Source organism: Triticum urartu, chromosome 2 (genome assembly GCF_003073215.2).
Source record: "Triticum urartu cultivar G1812 chromosome 2, Tu2.1, whole genome shotgun sequence".
Classification (NCBI taxonomy): Eukaryota; Viridiplantae; Streptophyta; class Magnoliopsida; order Poales; family Poaceae; genus Triticum; species Triticum urartu.
In genome coordinates, this window is record NC_053023.1 from 63,818,985 (window position 1) to 63,834,612 (window position 15,628).

Sequence of the window (15,628 nt, forward strand, 5' to 3'; positions counted from 1 at the left end):
AGATACTGTGGACCATATTTTGTTGCAACGTGTCTACTCCCGCTAGGTATGGTATCTTTGCTTCAGGAGGGCGAGGATTGATTTGGCGCTGCTGCCGACGTGACGGATCGTCTTTAATCTTGGTGGAGCTCTAATCGCAAACACATTCCTAAAAAGTACAGGAAAGGGTTTGATTCGATGATCACTATTGTGTGTTGGAGTACTTGGAAGCAACGGAATGGACAAGTGTTTGGTAGGCATGACACGGTATCTGAATGGGTATTGGCTTCAAAAATCTTTCAAGAGCTCAAGGTGTGGGCTCTTGCCGGAGCTAGAGGAGTTCAACACTTTAGTGAAGAGTGGTGTATGGTTTTAGGAGTTTCTTTGCTCTTGCACTAGCTTGTGTTGAGAGTGGCTTGGATATTTCTTGTACATTTACCTCTGCCTTCTATAAAGCCATGGTATGCAATTTGCATACCCCTGAAAAAAACAGTTCACTTATTTTACCAGAGTGAGGGAACATGGCACAAAGTCATAAATACCAAATGCAGCTAAGAAGAGTAGACTCGTATGCCATAGCCAAAACTTCAAAACTTTGGGTCTTTCCATTGGTTTCAATGGAGAAATTAGCAATGACAAGAAAACTCAAGAAAGGTGCTTGCAAACAGTTTGGAAGCATGCAAACATTGTTATATCTCACTCGCTGCAAAGATACAACGATCACAGTGAACGATGGACCATAGGCAATTAATTTGCTTTTTTCTAATATGTGCAACTGATCATTTTTATTATCATCACTTCATAACAAATGCATACGGTAGAACTGCATTCGTTGGCTACTTGCACAATTTAAGATCAATGCCAATCCCAATTTAGTATGCAATGAGCAAAGGAAATAGCAAAAACCTCATTATTGGTTTTATATACAATGATTCTCCATCTTAACAAATATCAACACCAGTAGGCAATAATTAATTAAAAACACTGGAGGACTGTTTTCATGCTATTAGGAGGCTACAACAAAATATGCAGATAGTAATAGAAATGATCATATGGCTCACAGAAACAGGGGAGCAAAGCAAAGGGGGAGGTATACCTCAACAGCACTGTGACCGTGCTTTCCATTCCGCCTGGTCATTCCTCCAGGCATGCAGAACGAACGCTGGGATGGTAACAAAGCAAGCTGTCACAAGCATACCAAATAACCCCACTTCCATGATCACGGAACCGGCCATTTGACCATGAGATTTCGAACCCTCCACGTGCGGCGACATCGTCGCTACCAGAAGACCAGCGACCGTTAGCAGGAAGAAAGCCACATCCACGGCCACTCCAAGCACCGCGGTGCGCGGAAGCCTAAACAAGTGTGAAAGCGGCTCCCGCTTGATTGGTATGAAGCGGCTTTGAGGAGGAGAGCAATTTCAACAAAACCATACGTAGTATATATTGAATGGTTCGGAAATGGTAGGATGCAAATGAAGTGGTGAACACACATGGAAAAAAACTACTACTGCTCATCAGGAGTTCAGGACAACCTGAAGCACGAAATTAATTTGACAACAATATATATGGCAACTGAATTACTCCGAAGATCATAATCATAACACTTGCCTATATACTGCTGCAATTGGACCGGAATAAAGATCACAGGGAGTTTGTTAATTCGCACGACACCTTATTGTATTCCGAAGTGGATCCAGTTCGAACTGCAATCTCGTATGCCACGCGCTGGACGCACACCATCAGGACGGCAAGCGAGAACGACGCAAGGACGCTGAGGACGCAGACCTTGAGACCCCCGTACATGAGCGCCTGGAGGAACAGGAAGGGGCCGGAGCGCGTGCCCCAGGCGCGGTGCGCGACGAGCAGCGCAGCCGCGGCCCCGGAGGAGACACACGCGACCGACGAGCACACGTAGGTGAGGGCCCCCGCCGCGACGCGTAGGACGCGGGCGAAGCGCAAGAGCAGCAGCATCACGACGACGATCCGCGCCGGCGGGGGCGGCGGTGAGGGAAGCACCGCGTCGGCGACGGCCATCGATCGGTACGGGAAACCCTAGCTCCTCGAAGCTTCTCGCACTCGATGGGGGCGGAGTGGTTGGGCTGCGCAGCGAGGGGCAGACGGGTTTGTGGGAAATGGGGATTAGCGACGAGCACGGGAGTCTGGAGGGGGGGTTTCCGGTGAGCTGTGCCGCTTCCGGGTTCAGTTTCTACTAGTGGACTCCGGTTCTAACCGAGCATGCTTACAGCATCTCCAGCTGCGTCTTCAATAGACCTTCCCCGACAATTTTTCCGTACCGATACCCAAAAATCGGTCTAGTCGCGTCCTTAGAAGACTGTTTTTCGTTAGTTTGGACCGAAACTAGTGTCGGCGGATCCAGGCCGAACCCGGCACGCTGGGGCGCCTGGAGACGCCGGGGCGAGCGTTTTTGGCGCGAAAGAGGATGGGTCCGCCGAGCCAGCGAGACAGCTTCATCGCCCTCATTGCCTCGGTTCCCGTGGGAATCAATGCGAAGACTGCCGCGCTGCCGCGCCGGTCAGCCTCAATTGATGCCTCACGGGCGGCGCAGTGAACGCGCCGCGACGCGCGTCCCACCTTGTCCCGTTACGCGTCGCCGGCATGCAGCCCATCGCCGCCCCAACTGCGGCTATAAAAGGTGACCTCCCCGCCGATGAACGCCACAGCTCTCATTTTCCCTCTCTCCAGCGCAGAAAGCAACCCCTCCGCATCCACTCATCCCTGATAAAGGAGCAGCGGAACGAGCCGCGCTATGCCGCCGACAGCCACACCCTCTGGACCATGTACTTCCAACGCCGCCGCGAGGAGCAGATCGCCTCCACCAACGGCGTCATCCCGCGAGGCCGCCTCAACGCCGACGGGCGGCGCGAGTGGTGGGGCGTGCCAGGCCGCACCCTCGACGCTGAGCTCCAGGCCCGGCGCCGCGGGCGCGAGGAGGGTGGCGTCATCATCCTCGACAGCGATGATGACGAGGCCGGGCCGTCCAGCGCCCCACCGCGTGTCGGCGACCCTGGCTAGGGCTGCAGCAGGGACGACGATGGCACAGGCGAGGCACGCGACGACGACGACGACGATGATGGTGACGGCGGTGACTATACCTTTTCTACAGGCTTCTCGGCATGTAGAAGACGACGGCGCGCGGTAGCGGCTAGGCGTAGTTTAGGCGTAGTTTGCATGTTTTCATATTTTTTGTACAAATTTTAATGAAGTTTCACCGAGTTCGTGCCAAAATCGTCGAGTTTTCATATATCTGTACGGAACATCGCCGAACTCAGGGCAACTTATGGGCCGACGACTGGGAACAAAGTCGCCCCCACGCGCCAATCTAGCGCCGGCTCACCCCCAGGCGGCTCTCTTTTTCGGCGCCCTAGGAGGTTGAACGGCTGGAGATGCTCTTACGGTTCTAATCGAGCATGCTGAAATGGTGAGTGTAATGTTACTCCCTTAGTCTCATAATATAAGAACGTTTTTTACACTAAGTGCCACATAATAAAAGAGTGTTTTTTACACTAAATGTGTGAGCGTTTTTGACCACTAAGCACGCTCATACACTTAGTGTCAAAAATGCTCTTGTATTATAGTAGGAAGGAGGGAGTAGAATTGAAGTTTTTTTATCTTGAACTTTGGAGTAGTATTTGTATTAGTGCGCTTGACCGTAGATTTTTTTTAGCTTCGGTTGAATCCTCAAGATGAAGCGGAACAACGAGGCGGAGCGACGTGGCCAGCTGCGGCGTCCCGACGAGGCCTCGCCGACGCAGGCTTTGAAGAGGATTCGGTGATGCGGGTGGTTTTGTTTATTTTTGCTCTCATTGTCGTTAGGGTTTATGGCCGCCGAGCTCAAGTCAGCGACGCTGCGGCTGGTAGAGGCATCGTGGGCGAGGGCTCACCATAACCTCATCGGAGAGGCGGAGACAGTGCAGCGTGCTGGCTCCACTTTGGAGGGTGTAGGGTTTGAGTTGGACATGGAAGATGAACTAGAGCCTTTGGACTTCGGATGATTCAAATGAAAGTATTTTTTAAAGGACGCCCATAACTGGCGAACGTTCACCAGGGAGAATGGCATTTGCAAATGTTCGCCTAGTTCTAGTTGAGAGGGAGAGGGAGAGGGGAGAGGTGGCAGTTTCTTGAGGCGGCATTGCAGTTACATTATCAACCGACAGCAAAGATGATTCGCTTGCCATCGCTTCTATATATAGTGGATGCTCGCCAGCTACCATTACGGGGGGAAAATCCAGTCCCCTGATTGTAAGTCTGTTCCCTTATATTAGCTTTTGAAAGCTCCCTTGTATTATCTTCTGCGAACGCCCTTGTCAAGTCGGTCATTTCCTCCCAAATGGTGTTTTTATCACACCTCTCATCGTGCCCCCTAGCACTCTGGATAGCCTCAACAAGCTTGAGAGAGCTTTGTGCGAAAAAGACCACGCAAGCCAAATGTAAGGTCAACTGGAATGCGGTTTGTAGATCAAAGGAGTACGGTGGCCTTAGGGTGCTCAATACCGAAAAGTTTGCAAGGGCATTGCGGTTGCGATGGTTGTGGTTTGAATGGAAGGAGTCCTGAAAACTTTGGGTTGGTCTTGGCAACCCCTGCATTGAAGAGAACTTCGAGTTCTTCTATGCATCTACGACTATCACCATCTGGGATGGCGCCAAAATGCCTTTTTGGGACTCCCCTTGACTTCTTGGTCGCAAACCCAAGGACATTGCACCGCTAATTTTTTAGGCCTAAAAAAAGAATTGGAGGGTGCGTGAGGCTCTTAAGGGGAATGCTTGGATCCTCGAAATGAAGCAAGACACCACTATATCTGTCAACCACATCTCGGAATTCTTCAACCTTTGGATGCTCGTGCATGACTTCCGCCTTGATATGCAAGCAGAAGATGATATCATTTGGAAGCATACGAACGACGGGATATACACGGCGAGCTCTGCCTACAAGGCTCAGTTTCTAGGTTTGACCCTCTCCCCCATGGACCGCATGGTTTGAAAGGCTTGGGCACCTCCAAAGGTTAAATTCTTTGTTTGGTTGGCTTTTCAAGATAGGATTTGGACATCCGATCGTCTGGAGAAGCGTGGTTGGCCAAACTGTGGCCTCTGCCCGCTTTGCAAGAGGGAACAAGAAACAGGGACACATCTCTTCTTCAAGTGTCGCTACATGCTTAGGCTTTGAAGATTGATCATAAAAAAGCTTAGACTTGCACACGTGGACACCTCCGAGTGGCACTTGGATAAAACCGTTGTCAACATGTGGTGGCCAAAAAGGACCGACGATAATATTCCTAAACGAAACGCAATGGCCTCCCTCACCATGCTCATTTCTTGGGCCATTTGGAACGAGAGAAATTCCCGCGTTTTTCGCCATAAAAGCGTGCCGCCGACGATCCTTCTTACCAACATTTTAGAAACTTTGGGTGACCGCCAGCGCACATAAACTAGGGAACATCATAGTGTACGAATAATTGCCATGCCGCATTTGTGAGTGCCTTGTAAAATACTCTAAACTCTACTCTCCCTTATTTAATTGAAGAGGCAAATCTTTTGCATTTGTTTCAAAAAAAAGTTCCAAGCTAGAGCATAGAAGAGAAGATCGCCTGTTTGCGAGAAAAAGGTTTTAGCAAAGCTGAATTTTGAGCCTAGGGTCGAACTATGATGGCTGCACAATTAGGTATATTTTTAAGGAAGAACCAGCCGGAAAGGAAAACAATTATTGTCAAAAGCAACTGACTTCTCTTTTGTTTTCTTTGAGGAAGCATCTGACAGATCTGCTCGATCCTTTTTTTTTTCAAAAAGGGGGTTTATCCCAACCTCTGTATCAGAAAGATGCATACGGCTCATATTATTAAAAATATAATCTATCTGCTCGATCCTACATCCCTACCCTCCTTTTGGGGATAACGCAGCAATTTCAAGAAGTAGATTCAAGATGCTGCTGCAGTTCAATGCAACGAACTGAAAAATTGACAATATGGACCATAGTCTATCATGCATATATGATGCCGTCCACAAAAGAAACTTGGAATATAAAAATGTCAGAATCTCCAGAAAAAACACACCAGAAACATGGAACAAGTTTTTTTGCGGGGAAAAAACCATGTATTACTCATTCAAAAGGTCTTTACAATCATCTTGCACCAAATCTAGGACACTGGGAGGGCCCGATCGTAGCCACGTCACAGTTCTTTGACTAACTCTAGCAAACTTTGCTAAACAATCACTAGCTTTATTTTGGCTACGGGATACATGAGTAATACACGTCTCTCTCAAAGTTCTAAGGTACTTGATCTCATTCACTATGGAGGCATATACTGATCTGTCAACTCCCTCCCCCTGGATCATGGAAACAGCCATGAGCGAGTCCATCTCCATAGCAATGGGTGCTTCACTTCTTTGTAATGACAACGACAGTCCTTCCATACATGCAGTAAGCTCCGATTCCAGCGCATCCCGGCATGAAAACAGCTGCCTACACGCAGAGAAGATAATACCACCCACCTCATCTCGTAGGATCATGCATATCTGATCCGGCAGAACCACCGGCGTCGTAGGACCCATCAGTGTTCAGTTTTTCCCATCCTCGCTTGGGCGGATCCCACTTCAATTCTGGCTCTGTTGTACAAACTCGAGGGGGTTTAGCAATGAGTAAACAGCTCATCTTGCCCTTCCGGGGGTCCATATCTCCATTTACTTTGATTGCAATGAGCGACTCCAAGTAGCTCTGAAGAAATCTGCATGATGCATTCACTGGTGGGGCAGGCTTCTGATGCACCACTTCATTACGCACATACCAACACCTCCAGAACGTAAATAGTAGTATGCTGCGTGTGGTTTGGTCCAGTTTTCCCAGGAGCTGAAATAACCATTCTTTGCCTGTGTACATAATCGTTTCGATTGCTGGCAATTTCCACACCTCCGACATGGCCTCATATAGTTGACGAGCCAGCAGGCACCGAAGAACAGGGTGGAAATTATCTTCAGTTTCCACAGCACAGACCGGACACAGACTTGATACTTCAAGCCCTCGTCTTTGTTTGTTCTTCCACGTTGGGAGACTCTCCGTACATAACCGCCACGCAAAATTCTGAAACATTTCTCACAGATTTGAGTGTCTTTCTTTCTAATGCATAGTTCCTCCAATTTTTATTCTCTTTCAACAATCTGAAGAACAATATAGGGAAATTTTACTCCACATGAATCACAGTCAAGATCAAAACATTTCTCACAGATAACCCATCGGTTTAAACATTTGTAGTGATATATTTAATACCACCATCGCCTACCTTTTTGGAGTTTAAGCTACCAAACATTTGAGCTCGGCCCATGCCATGCCGCCCCCACAACACACAAACAAGGTACTCCACAAAACTGCAAAGCCCTAACATCCGCCGCAAACGGAACATTCTATGATGACTGCCACAAAGGCTAATGACTTGCAAAAAATTAGAGTGATAGCCATCCAACATAAGTGCGAACATGGCGAATTCTACTAGAAAAGCATTGTCCTCCGCAGGGTGATATACAACACATTATATGGTCACGTACTCCAGACTTCCCAGCAGCAACTAAACACTAGAACACTACAATGTTGAATTACCAGAGCTCCTAACACATGGAGTACGCGATACTAGCAGTGGCCAGTGGACCAATCTACAGTCATGACTATAGGTATAACCCAGAACTTATCAGCAGCCATAAACTTCAGCAAAGAGTCAGCTCTTGTAATTCCATTCAGGGTTACGTCTGTTAATAAAGAAACCAGTGTTCCACCAGATAAGCTGCAGAAAACTAGAACTTGAATGCGGTTGTGTAGATGTCTATCAATATTAAGCACACTAAATTATAAATTTGTATGTACTGATCTATGTACAGTAGTAGTAGTGGTAGTATACCAACATGGCAAGGCTCACTACAATGCCGCTGCAACTAGACCAGGGAGAGGTATTATTTAGATCAAGAGTGGGAACGGACAACAATTGCAACTCAGCATATGAGGCATAATTCTTCTTGGCCCGCATGACAGCCTAATTTGGATGGCTGAGTGCCTCAAAGTCAAAGGTGCAAATTCGATGTACATGGTGGCTAGCTCAAAACTAGCCACTGAATTGCAGAACACCTGATGGTAAAAGATTGCCTAATCAGTAGGAACTTCACATATGGAAACCATCTTGAGCTCACAAGCCCCACATATTCTCATGAATTACACTATGATGACCAGTGGACAGAGCAAGGCATGGCAATCTGTAAGCAATTACTATTGCTCTTTTCTAATACGTGGAATTGATCATTTTATTATCATTACTTCGTAACAAAAGCATATGGTAGGAGCTGCACCAGTTGTCTACTCACACAAATTTAAGTTCCATGACGGTCCCAATTTTATCATGAATGCTAATACAATGACTAGAGGAAATAGAAAAATCCTTGTTGGATAATATACAATAATACTCCATCTTATCAAATATCAACACCAGTAGGCAGTAAACTAAGATAAATGATTCCATCATTCGCAAAAAAGAAAAAGATAAATGATTCCATGTATCTGTGAGTCATGTGATCTTTTCAATTGATGACCGATGTGCATATTTCAAATCAAAGGGGAAGGTATATGTATATACCTCAACAAAACTGCGATGGTGCTTTCCGGTCCGCCAGGTCCTCCCTCCAGACACCAAGTGCTAGAGCTGGAATGATGAGAATGCAAGATATCGCGTGCATACCAAAAATCCCCACATCTGCGACTACTAAACCAACCATTTCTCCCTGAGATATTGATCCCTCCACATGTGACATCATCGCCAACAGAAGACCAGTCACAAGTAGCAGGAAGAAGGGCACATCTGTGATCAATCCAAGCACCGCGGCACGGGGTAGCCTAAACGAGTGATTTGCAGCTGACTCCCACGCGATTTCCCCGGCGCGCTAAGAAGGACAACAATTTCAACAAAAACACATGAATGTGAATGAGTATATATGGAATTAATGGTTCGAAAATGGAAGGATGCAGATGAAAGTGATGAACTCAAATGGAAACACTACTGCTACTCATCCACTAGCGTATATATATATATATCATGTAAATCTTCTTGGCCCTACTCAATTTCCTACAGCTTCCTTGTCTTGCTCGCGCTGGCCGCCCTGCTGCTGTGCGGCCTGTGCGTGGCGTACGCGATTGCAGTTCTATCTGGATCCGGTTCAGCATTCAACAAGGTATATCATGTTCGGCCAGAACAGATGTCAGAGGGAGTTGATTTACATGATATACCTTTTTGAATGCTGAACCGGATCCAGATAGAACTGCAATCGCGTACGCCACGCACAGGCCGCACAGCAGCAGGGCGGCCAGCGCGAGCAAGATAAAGAAGCTGTAGGCGCAGACCTTGTAAGCGCCGGACGTGAAGGCCTGGAGGAAGAGGAAGGGGGCGGAGCCCTCGCCCCAGGCGCGGCGCGCCACGACCTGCGCAGCCGAGGCCGCGGAGATGACCCACGCGGCCGCGAACCACAGGTAGGGGAGGGCCCCCGCCGCGACGCAGAGGACGCGCCCCAGCGCCAGCATCGGAGCGAGGGCGAAGCGCACGAGCGCCAGCACCACGACGACGGTCCGCGCCGGCGGGGGCAGCGAGGGAAGCACCGCGTCGGCGACGGCCATCGATCGGCACGGGAAACCCTGGCTCCTGGAAGCTTCTCGAAGCTTCGAAAGGGGCGGAGTCGGAGTGCCTGGGTTGGCGCGGCGAGGGGGGCGGGGGGTTTGTGGGAAACGGAGATTAGCATTAGCGACGAGCGAGCACGGAATGGGGTTTTCCGGCGAGCTCTTTCGTTTGCGGGTTCTGTTCTGACCCATTTTCTCTAGCGGGTTCGGGTTCTAAACTTTGATGAGTGCGGTGGTGAGTGCCCGAACGGTAGAATTCAAGTAATTTGTTTTGAACTTTGATGGAGTAGGGACGTATATTAGTGTGTTTGCTGTAATATTCATCCGCCTGGAATTTCGCAGGTTCAGTCAAAGGGCGGGCATTGGGCGACCAAAGGGGGTAGGAACACCACTTATTTTTAGTTCTCACAAAAGGAGAAAAAAGAATAGTGTGATCCTTTTTCTTTTTTAGCAAAATAGAATAGTGTGATCCTTGACCATAACAATAACATGTTTTGCAATCCTGGTGATATTGTTTTTTTTTCCTCTAATTTGCCTAGTTATCATTATGTTCTTTCACGCCTTGGCAATAACCTATTGAGGGCATGCCAGACAAAGAAGAAATTCTACAGGTTCTCAAAGGAACTAAGAATAATGCGTCTTCAGTACCGGATGGCCTTAATGTGGCTTTCTATCTCTCAGCTTGGAAATTGATTGATGATGTTGTAACCAAGTTGGTCCGAGGTTTCTATTCCCTCGGATAAAATATGGATCAGAGGGAGTATATTAGTCGCCCTCGGATAAAATAACATATATTACATTGATTTTGAAAAAAAAAGATAATGCCAAAAGTCTTCAAGAGTTTAGACTCATTAGCATTTGTAATGTACTCCTCCCTGATCACATATATACATGAACGATGAATCTCAGCAAAGCTTTTATTCAAGGTAGGAGACTTGCCAATAATATTATTGTTGCCCAGGAAAACGCTCACTCATTTCAGCTACCTCCCTGGAAACACAAAGCCTTAACGCTTCAATAGATCTTGCTGAAGTCTTTGATAGGATAGAGTGGAGCTTCATCAGGAGGGTGTTGCTATGTAAAGGGTTGCATGGTCATTTTGCGCATCTGATATTTGAATGCAAATCCTCTGCCACCTTTGTAGTTAACATTGTTCGACAACTTTAGGGGGTCTCGAGGTATCCGACAAGGTTGTCTCTGTTTCCATACCTTTTTATTCTCGCTGCCAACAAATTGTTGCTTTCCATGCAGGAGCCTTTAAATGTCAATCATTTCAGTGGCATTCAGTTGGGCCCCTCTTGTACCCCTATCCACTCATTGATGTTCGCCGATGATCTGATTGTTTGTGGTAAGGCAAATAACAATGATGCTAATCCTATTGCTCGCATAATTAATCAGTTCAATTTTGTCTTGGGTCAAACCCCTAACTGGAATAAATATGTCATCTTATTTAGTAAACACGCGGATAGGAATTTAATTTAAAATATTTTTCCTGCTCCAAATATGGACCTTGGTACTATTCACCTTGGTCACCATCTCATTCCCCCGAGTAGGAATAGAGCTGCAACCTACAACTTTATTATTAACAAGTTTAAACCTAAACCACATGCAGGTAGACTCATCCTCATTAAATAAGTTTTTGCTTCTTTGCATGTTTACTACATGTCAACTATATATTCTCTTGAGCAAATGTAGCATAGCAAAACTTACTTCAATTGTAAGAGAATTTTGGTGGGCTGAAATCTAGAGCTTGGGAGGACATTTTAAAACCTACGCATGGGGGGGGGGGGGTATTAGAGATTTGTCCCTTATGAATATATCTTTGGTGACTATGGCTGCTTGGAGAATTATCGATAACCCTTCCTCCTTGATTGCCAACATCCTTAGAGCCATATTTTTCTATAGTTCTTCTATTTGGAAACCTAACTCTTGTGCTCCCAAGTCTACTTTTTAGGCCTCTATTATTAAAATTCTTCCTCTTATTCTAAAATCTTGTCAACTTCCAATTGTTAATGGCAACACTTGCATATGGACTAGTCCTTGGTGCAAATGATGGGGAAATATCCATGGTCATCTTAAGCCTAATTTGGAGGGAGCTATCCTAGCATATTAGCAATCTTTGAAAACCCAATTCTAAACTTTGGGATGAAGATAAGCTCCTTGCTGACTCTTACTCCAAATCTTCCCCAAGTACAAATTTGCCTAACTGCCTACAGGTTTATCATCCTATGTTGATGCGGCATTCAATCCTATTGTGGCAGCAGACAAAGCTTCTCTTGGAGTATTTCTAAGGAATGAGCTTACTGGTCATTCAATTTGCATACAAGCGGCATCCATGAATGTGCATCCGGTTTTGCAGATTACTTCTTGCGGCAGCAATTGCCAAGGCTATGAATTGGAGCTTTAAAAAAGATCAATCCTATTGTTACTATTCATCATCCAGCATGCAGAACAATTATTCTTCACCTGAGATAATCTTACGATCATTTCATAATTAAATTACGTTTAAAATTCAAATATTTACATTTTTATTGATTCACTACGTAAAATTTGACATAAGAAAATAAAAAATATAGGTCATAAGACAAAAAAATTTGCAGTTTATGTGTATTTTAGACTGTTTTTACATTTGTAATTTTACATAACATAAAATATTTTTTACGACGATTTTTTTACGGTCCCTTTTTGCGTCGGAAATTAGACAAAACTTACGGAACGTAAAATTATGGTGCATTGATGGTAAAATAGAGGGGGGGGGGGTGAAGAATAACTATTCCTCACTATTATCTCTACTCCTAATAGAGCAGTTGGTAGTCTCGCTTCCAGGGTTTTTTTCGTCCCACCTCCTATGGGTTTTTTTGGTACCTCGTCCCACCTCACACTGAGCAGCCACGAACTGAAAAAACCGCGTACCGAAGCCCCCACCCGCCCTCACACATTCCAGGGCCTAACCTCCGATCGCACCCAAGACAATCCGGCGAAAAAAACCTACGAAAATTAACCAGCGAAAAAACCCTAATGGAGGAGTTGGTAGTCCGGTACGGTTTATTTTCAACACTTTCCTAATGACAAAAGATCACGGATCTAACTTTCCTACCTTAGCCAAATCAACGAATCTCTCTCATTAATGCAATTTGCTTTAGGAAACAAATAATAGATTCTTTCCTACCTTAGCCAAATCAACGGATCTCTCCCATTAATGCAATTTGCTTTAGCAAACAAATAATAGATTCTTTCCTACCTTAGCAAAATCAACGAATCTCTCTCATTAATGTAATTTGCTTTAGGAAACAAATAATAGATTCTTTCCTACCTTAACCAAATCAATGGATCTCTCCCATTAATGCAATTTGCTTTAGCAAACAAATAATAGATTCTTTCCTACCTTAGCCAAATCAACGGATCTCTCTCATTAATGCAATTGCTTTAGGAAACAAATAATAGATTTTCAGGAAAGAAATAATCCCTAATCTCTAATCTCTATCTCTAATCTTTAATTCTCTAATTATTATTATTATTATTAATTAATAATTAATATAATACCTAAAAGAAACGCATCGTTCCGTTTCCCGTCTTACGTCGTCGAACCCTTCGTCGAGCCTCCCTCCCGTGCGCTGTTGGTTTTCCCTGCGTACGTTCCACCCCAAACGTGATTCATTCTTCTTAATTACGTGGTCCCACCCTCATGCGATCCGGCGAAAGAACCAGCAAAACCGTCATACCCACGCACGCAAGCAACGAAAAATCCACGCAAGCCGTGTCTCCTCCTCCCTGTTCAAACCCTAGCCGCCCCTTCCCAGTTGACGCCGCTAGCGAGTAGCGCGTAGCACAGGCACCAGTGCGGCCCTTCCACGGCCCCCCTTGACCTCGCAATGAAACAGCTCATCGGCATCGACGACGAGCTGGTGCGTCCGGTGTTGATTCCTGTGGATGGGTCAAGCAGGGCAGAGGGCGGTGGATCCGGGACATAGCCATGAAGTCTGCTTCGATGCACGCCCAGTATTGTCTCAAGTGCATGGGTCGATCCTGGACGGCGGGCGATGGATCAAGGACGTACATAGCAGCTTTCACCTACGCAAACGGCTGACTACTCAACCTCCTCTCGGCGGTGGCAACGGCCAGGTCTGGTTAGCTACCATTTATCTTTAATACATGCCATGAAAGGCGATCAAGAGGAGCAATCATAATCAGCGAGGTGTTCCAGGGCTACGAGCGCCAGTACCGCGACTCTGCGTCTGCGAGGTCTTCGCCAAGATCACCACCCTCTCTTCCCGTGCCTATTTCTATTCACTGTTGTTGGTTTCGTCTTACATGGTGAGATCCAAGCAGACAAGATGAAGCAGAGGCTCTCTGAGATCCAGTCCGACGTGCAGGATACTGAATCGCTGGTAAATACTAGATTGTGTTTTATGATTTGATCATCCATTCCGCTGCCTTACATACTGCCTTTGGGACATTTGGCAGGTGGAGGCTTCATTTTGGATGTAGGTGAATGTGTGATTTCTGGAAGCTCTGTATATTAACTTCATGATCTGCTCTTGATTTCCTTCTTGGGGACTAGATTTGAAGATTTGCCAGCTACACCATCTAAAAATCAGGCTGCTGATCCGGGTACATTGCTACTCGGCCTTGCGTTCAATTGAAGTTTTCTGAGATCAACTCTTCTGAAACTTCAAAACGAGTAGTCCTCGTATTTTGAGGTTGCTACTTGCACATTGTTCATCTTTCTGTCAATTTTGTTCCATTATTTTGCACTCTATCTGCCAATTTGATTGCATGGTATAGGGTGCGATGGTGGCGTGGGCGCCGCACGGGGTAGGAGCAGTGCCCTGCACAGGCCAGCCCATGCCGGGAGCTAGCATCGCGCCAACGCCTCCATGAACGCCGCCATGACGCGTTGCATTGTGTCGCTGTCGGGTGTGCCCCCCAACATCGTGATGTGTGCTCAAGCATGTCGTTTGTGGCTTCAAGCAGCCTGGTGGCCACCGTGGCATCGTGGCTAAACAAGAGGTTGGTGATAAAGAGCATGCGCTCGTCCAGGCGGATATGGCGGAGCATCCACGGCGATGTGGACGCGGCTGTAGCCGTGGCCGGATGGAGAAGCCTTAGGTCCTGGTAGATTATCTACTGATGGCATAATCCTCCAGAGCTGAAAGGATCGATATGGTTGACTAGAGGGGGGGAGGTGAATAGGCAACCACCAGTTTTTACTTTTCTTTACCAAATTAAACTTTGCATCAAAGTAGGTTGTCTAGATGTGCAACTAGGTGAGCAACCTATATGATGCAATAGCAACAAGCATACAAGCAAGCAAGAGAAGTAACACTAAAGAGCTTGCACAAGTAAAGGTAAGAGATAACCAAGAGTGGATCCGGTGAAGACGAGGATGTGTTACCGAAGTTCCTTCCTTTTGAGGGGAAGTACGTCTCCATTATAGCGGTGTGGAGGCACAATGCTCCCCAAGAAGCCACTAGGGTCACCGTATTCTCCTCACGCCCTCACACAATGCGAGACGCCGTGATTTCACTATTGGTGCCCTTGAAGGCGGCAACCGAACCTTTACAAACAAGGTTGGGGCAATCTCCACAACTTAATCGGAGGCTCCCAACAAAACCACGAAGCTTCACCACAATGGACTATGGCTCCGTGGTTGAGGGAGTCCTGGATTAGGGGGTGTTCGAGTAGCCGGACTATACCTTCAGCCGGACTCCAGGACTATGAAGATACAAGATTGAAGACTTCGTCCCGTGTCCGGATGGGACTTTCCTTGGCGTGGAAGGCAACCTTGGTGATGCGGATATTCAAGATCTCCTACCATTGTAACCGACTCTCTGTAACCCTAACCCTATCCGGTGTCTATATAAACCGGAGGGTTGTAGTCCGTAGGGCATCAACTCCATATACAACAATCATACCATAGGCTAGCTTCTAGGGTTTAGCCTCCTTGATCTCGTGGTAGATCTACTCTTGTACTACCCATATCATCAATAT

The 15,628-nt window shown here is 46.6% G+C and overlaps 2 protein-coding genes across 2 annotated transcripts; both read right to left on the bottom strand.

The window, feature by feature from the left end:
* Nucleotides 1–609: 609 nt before the first annotated feature.
* On the bottom strand, nucleotides 610–2,035 carry LOC125541036. Its single transcript, XM_048704532.1, has 2 exons — nucleotides 1,652–2,035; nucleotides 610–1,380 (listed from the first exon to the last, which is right to left on the bottom strand). The coding sequence occupies exons 1-2, from the start codon at nucleotides 2,014–2,016 to the stop codon at nucleotides 1,077–1,079; spliced, it is 669 nt and encodes a 222-aa protein (XP_048560489.1). The 5' UTR covers nucleotides 2,017–2,035; the 3' UTR covers nucleotides 610–1,076.
* Nucleotides 2,036–8,607: 6,572 nt separating this feature from the next.
* On the bottom strand, nucleotides 8,608–9,638 carry LOC125535057. Its single transcript, XM_048698114.1, has 2 exons — nucleotides 9,254–9,638; nucleotides 8,608–8,910 (listed from the first exon to the last, which is right to left on the bottom strand). Exons 1-2 carry the CDS (start codon nucleotides 9,635–9,637, stop codon nucleotides 8,608–8,610), a joined length of 687 nt encoding a protein of 228 aa, XP_048554071.1. The 5' UTR covers nucleotide 9,638.
* Between the last annotated feature and the right edge of the window lie 5,990 nt (nucleotides 9,639–15,628).